The sequence below is a fragment of the Trypanosoma conorhini genome (genome assembly GCF_003719485.1).
Source record: "Trypanosoma conorhini strain 025E chromosome Unknown Tco_14.4_contig_00445, whole genome shotgun sequence".
NCBI classification, from domain to species: domain Eukaryota; phylum Euglenozoa; class Kinetoplastea; order Trypanosomatida; family Trypanosomatidae; genus Trypanosoma; species Trypanosoma conorhini.
The window spans coordinates 11540-16032 of record NW_021704533.1 but is presented as its reverse complement, the minus strand read 5'-3'; the positions used below and the strand labels follow the sequence as shown (position 1 = coordinate 16032).

General features: G+C 61.0%; 3 protein-coding genes across 3 annotated transcripts in view, besides 8 other annotated features; all 3 read left to right on the top strand.

Annotated features, from left to right (window-relative positions):
* Positions 1–151: 151 nt before the first annotated feature.
* Positions 152–173: a microsatellite.
* Positions 174–305: 132 nt separating this feature from the next.
* Positions 306–409: a sequence feature (A-rich).
* Positions 410–458: 49 nt separating this feature from the next.
* Tco025E_06541 (putative 3-Beta-hydroxysteroid-delta(8), delta(7)-isomerase) lies at positions 459–1211 on the top strand (the record flags this gene model as incomplete). The annotated part of the gene is made up of 1 exon (XM_029373416.1): positions 459–1211. The coding sequence occupies one exon, from the start codon at positions 459–461 to the stop codon at positions 1209–1211; it is 753 nt and encodes a 250-aa protein (XP_029226481.1).
* A 36-nt stretch (positions 1212–1247) lies between these two features.
* Positions 1248–1269: a microsatellite.
* A 22-nt stretch (positions 1270–1291) lies between these two features.
* Positions 1292–1359: a microsatellite.
* A 95-nt stretch (positions 1360–1454) lies between these two features.
* Positions 1455–1472: a sequence feature (GA-rich).
* Positions 1473–1499: a sequence feature (A-rich).
* A 17-nt stretch (positions 1500–1516) lies between these two features.
* On the top strand, positions 1517–2593 carry Tco025E_06540 (uncharacterized protein; the record flags this gene model as incomplete). Its single annotated transcript, XM_029373415.1, has 1 exon — positions 1517–2593. The coding sequence occupies one exon, from the start codon at positions 1517–1519 to the stop codon at positions 2591–2593; it is 1077 nt and encodes a 358-aa protein (XP_029226480.1).
* Positions 2594–2613: 20 nt separating this feature from the next.
* Positions 2614–2638: a microsatellite.
* Positions 2639–2791: 153 nt separating this feature from the next.
* Positions 2792–2814: a microsatellite.
* Positions 2815–3139: 325 nt separating this feature from the next.
* Positions 3140–4493, top strand: part of Tco025E_06539 (recombination initiation protein NBS1) — a gene marked incomplete at both ends in the record, with an annotated part of 3360 nt that continues 2006 nt past the window's right edge. The window contains one exon of the mRNA XM_029373414.1: positions 3140–4493. This exon is cut by the window's right edge and continues 2006 nt beyond it. Coding sequence (XP_029226479.1) covers positions 3140–4493 — 1354 coding nt within the window.

Sequence of the window (4493 nt, the reverse complement as noted above, 5' to 3'; positions counted from 1 at the left end):
AGAGTGACAGTTATGTACATACGCATGTTTAGCTTCCTCGCAGTGCCCTTCTTTTGTCGGCACTGTGCGGGAGGCGATGGAACGGCTATACTCACATGCCGACATGCCCTTACCGTACCTGCACACATGTAACGCTATGTCTCTCTCTCTCTGTGTGTGTGTGTGTGTGTGTGCGCAGGGGAGAATTGCACAATCTCCCCTTTCTGCCTTAACCGTACATTACGGCACTTCCTCTTTCCCCCGCAGGGGAGCCGTCCCGATGCCCCTCATTTGGGGTCTTTTTTTGCACCACACATCCACAAAAACTCTTTCTCCGACTCTCTCGCTTTTTGTTTTTGTTTTTGTTCTTGTTTTATTTTTCTTTGCTCTTCTCTGACCCCTTTTTTATTTTTATTATTTTTTTTTTTTGCGGTGTAAAGGGGACGTAGTCTGATTGTCGTTGTTTCATTACCGGCGCGATGTTTTTGGAGGTCTTTGTGGACCCGTTTGTGTGCTTCTGCGTCGGGTGCATCGCCGCGCCGCTCATCGTGGATCGCGAGCGCCTCGCGTACGCGGACGTCGTTGGGTACTTGACGGAGCCGGCGATGTTGTTTGCCGCCGCGCTGCTCCTCCTCGTCGTCGCCGAGGCGCGGGTTGCCCGCTGGAGGCGCGGCTCCCCGCCATTGTCCACCTTCTCCGAGCGGCTGCGGGCCCGCTGGTACCTCCTCAACGGCGTGGTGATTCACATCCTCATGGACGGCCTCGTGGGGGTCTTCAAGGCGAGCACGCTGCTTGCCAGCAGCTACGCGAAGATTGACAAGCGGTACGGCGCAAGGCTGGGCAGCTTTGAGGGGTCGGCGGTGCACGTCGTTTCCCTCCTGGAGCTGTGCGTGAAGGGGCCGCTCTGCATCCTGCTGTACAGGGCCTACCAAACCCGCAGCCCCCACCGTGACGCCCTGGAGTTCTTCTCCTGCGTGACGCAGGCGTACGGCACGGTGGTGTACCTTGGACAGGAGCTGATCAGCGGCATGCCGCACCTCGACGTCGACCGCGACTTGGAGTTCACGCCGCACTACCTCGTGTACTTTTGGTTTGCCGTCGCCTTTGGCTGTGTTTTGTACCTTATCGTCCCGTGCTGGTGGGGGTGGGAGGCGTACACGCGCCTCGTGGCGGCGTCTGCAAGGGCCGCCCGCTCCGCTTCCCCGCACACGCAGCCGAAGAAGACGAAGTAGCAGCCGCGCTGGCGGTGGTGGGGGGAAGTGGGTCGCAAAAAAAGAAAAAAAGAAAAAAGGGAGGCCCGTCCAGCAATGCCCACCACAAATAACTACACCCACACACACACACACATATATATATACTCATACCTACGCACACGCATACTTCGCTGCGGGGACGCACGCCGGGGAGGCCAGCGGCTGCCCATGCGTGCAGTTATAATATTTTATCAGCGCCGCCGGTGTGTTTGCGCGTATTCCTCTTTTGCTCTTCCTCTGTTTCTTCTTTTTTTGTTCTTTTTTTTTCTCTTCCTCTGCCGATGATGGGCTGGTGCGTGGACAGGTCCGCGATTGGGTCCCCCCTCCGCGTCCTCACGCCCATGCGCTGCGGGCGACTGGCTCTCCTGCTGGCCCCAAAGCTGGCGCTCGTCAGCACGGCGGGCAAGGCGAGGTCCGCCGCGCCGCTGCGAGAGCTGGTGGGGGGCGCAACCCTCAGCACGGCCCCGGCGCCGGGGCGGCGCGTGGGCGCGTTGGATGCGCACTGCCGCCTGGGCACACGTGGCACCTCGCCGGAGTCGTCGACGCCCATGACCGGGCGATCGTTCGACATCTTCGAGGGCAGCAACAAGCAGGCCTGGCTGGACCTCAAGACCGGGTGGTGCCACCTGTGCCAGGAGCCGCTGGGCGCGACGATGGGCGTGCACATTGGCGATCGCGACCACACCAACCTGCAGTACTTTCTTTTTCTCTACGCCGCCCACGCCCGGAGCTGGTCGGCGGAGGAAACCCTGCGCTCCTGCCTGCTGACGGCGCCCAGCGTCCACCGCTACGCCACCCGGCACACGACGTGGGATCACCTGCACGTCATGGACGACGCGATACGGCGCGCGGAGCTGGAGGCGCTCCTGTTCTTCCTGACGCAGCCCCCGCATCAGGCCTTGTCACACGTCCTGCAGGGACGTAGCCCGTTTGGGTTTTGGTACAGCGGGGAACGGATGTGGAAGCTGCGCATTTCACGCCTTGTCACGCAGCTGTTCCCGCCGGTCTCAGCGGGAATGATGACGAACTTCACGCAGAAGTGTTGGGGCAGGAGCAACGGGGAACGCATGTACGATGCCCTGCGTCTGCAGCGCATCAAGGCCTACTTTGGTTGGCAGCCGTATGAGAGCAAGGAAAAGAAGGCCTTTTTCGTTCGTCAGCTGCTGTGGGAACTACTCTCGGTGGAGACGCGGGATGAGGTGGATGAGTTCACGAAGCACATGGCGGACTTGGCGTTGCAGCGCATGACATTTGAGATGATCTTCCTGCAGTCCATGGAGTACATGCACAAAGTACAGTACGTGCATGAACTCATGGGCCGGCCCACGGTGGAGGAGCTTGCAGCAATGAATCTACTCTAGGCCTGAACATGCTGCCTGTTTCTCTCTCTCTCTCTCTGTTTCTCTGCATGTGTCCGTGAGTACCCCCGGCAACGGCACCGCTTGTGCCCCACATGCAATCCCGTTACACACGCACACACACGCACATACGCACGAACAAAAATACATGCTGGGGGAGAGCATAGCTTTGGCTCTTATAAATATGACGCCTGCCGCGCAACACATACACACACACATACACAATTCTCTCTTTGTGCCGTAGTGTGGTCTGTAAAGCTTCTTGCGTCCCCCCCTCCTTCTCCTGCGCGCGACTGTCCCGCTCTGCACCACTGCCGCTGCCATTGCTGCCGCGTCTTCTCTTTCTCTCTGTGCACCTGCCGGCGAGGACGCGCGTTTGAGGAGCTGCGCAGAAAAGACAAAGACAAAGACGTTCAAGCCCAAACAAACGTCTTTGGAAAGGCAAAGTTGGGCGGAAAGGTGTTAGCGTTAGTTTTGTTTTCTGTTTTCCCTTTTCTTCTGCTCGCGCCAACTATTTGAAGGGACGACGCGGCAAACTCGGCACTCCCAATGCGGGTACTGGAGCTGAAGTACGGCCCCGACGATGTGCAGCGGCACGTCCTCCTCGCCGGCGAGACGTACACCGTTGGGCGGAAGGGGTGCCGTCTGCCGCTGCCCAGCGGTGACCCGTCCATCTCGCGGCACCACGCCACCATCACCGTGCGGGCGATGCCGCCGCATGGCGTCTTAGGGCCAAACTCGGAGGTGGACGTGAGCGTGACGGACTGCTCCAAGCACGGCACGCTGGTGAACAGGGAGCTGATTGGCCGCGACAACGGCCGCTTCGTCTACGGCGAGGACGTCATCCTCTTTGGCAGGCGCGTGACCGCGCGCGTGCTCAGCACGACGCTAGTTTTAGTGGCCTCCGCCGCGCTGTCTGAGGGGGAGCAAATTTTACTGCTGAGGTCCGCGGTGCGATTGGGGGCGGCGATTCTGCAGGAGCCCGTCTCGGCACGCGAGACCTTCTTTCACATGGGCCTCGACTGCATTGGCTTTCTCTACGTCACGCACGACGGCTACGAGGTGACGCCCGACGTGCTTCTGGCGATGACCCACCAGTACCACGTGACGACGCCGAGCTACGTCTGCTCCCTCGTGGACCGCATTACCGAAAATAGCGCGCTCATGCCGCTGCAGTTTCCCGCCCCCACCGTGGCCCGCCCCGCCTCCGCAAGCTTCGCTGTAGAAAAGTACCTGGCCCCCTTGCCGGCCTTTTACGACCTGGACGAGTTCCTCCTGGCGACGCCGCAGCCACGCAGGCCGCTGCAGGGGTACGCCTTCACCATCGCGGAGGCGCAGGTGAGGGATAGATACGAGGCCCTGCTGCATCTCGCTGGGGCGGTGGTGGTGTTCCTGTCGCCTGAGAGCCCAACGACGCCAAGCTCGCACACGCACGGGATGACAACGGTGGGGCTGGTGAGTGATGACACGTTTGCCAGACTCAGCGCCACGCCGGGCGCCCAGCGCCGTTCCCCTGGCAAAGGCAGCGGCGTCAACGGAACAACAGGGTCCCCGTTAGGCAGCACTAGCGGCGGCATTTACAGCTTTCACGATGCTGGTGGTCGTTGCCGCGGCAGTAGCGCCGATCGTGGGCGCGACTTCACCCAAAAGGGCGACCCCGTCGGGCTGATCTACAAGACACTGTGCGGCGCCGGCCTCTGCGTGATTCCTGTACTCAACGTTCTGCGAGCCATTTTTGCTGGCAACGCCTCGGAACTTACTGAGACGCCGTCGGCGGGTTGCCTCCGTGGCGCGGGCGAGGCGTGCGCCGCAGCGGCGGCAGAGGCCCCGATGGAGGCTGCCCGCGTCGATTTTGCATGCGGCGGCTCTCGTCGTGCGAGGTCGTGCACTGACTCACCGTCGT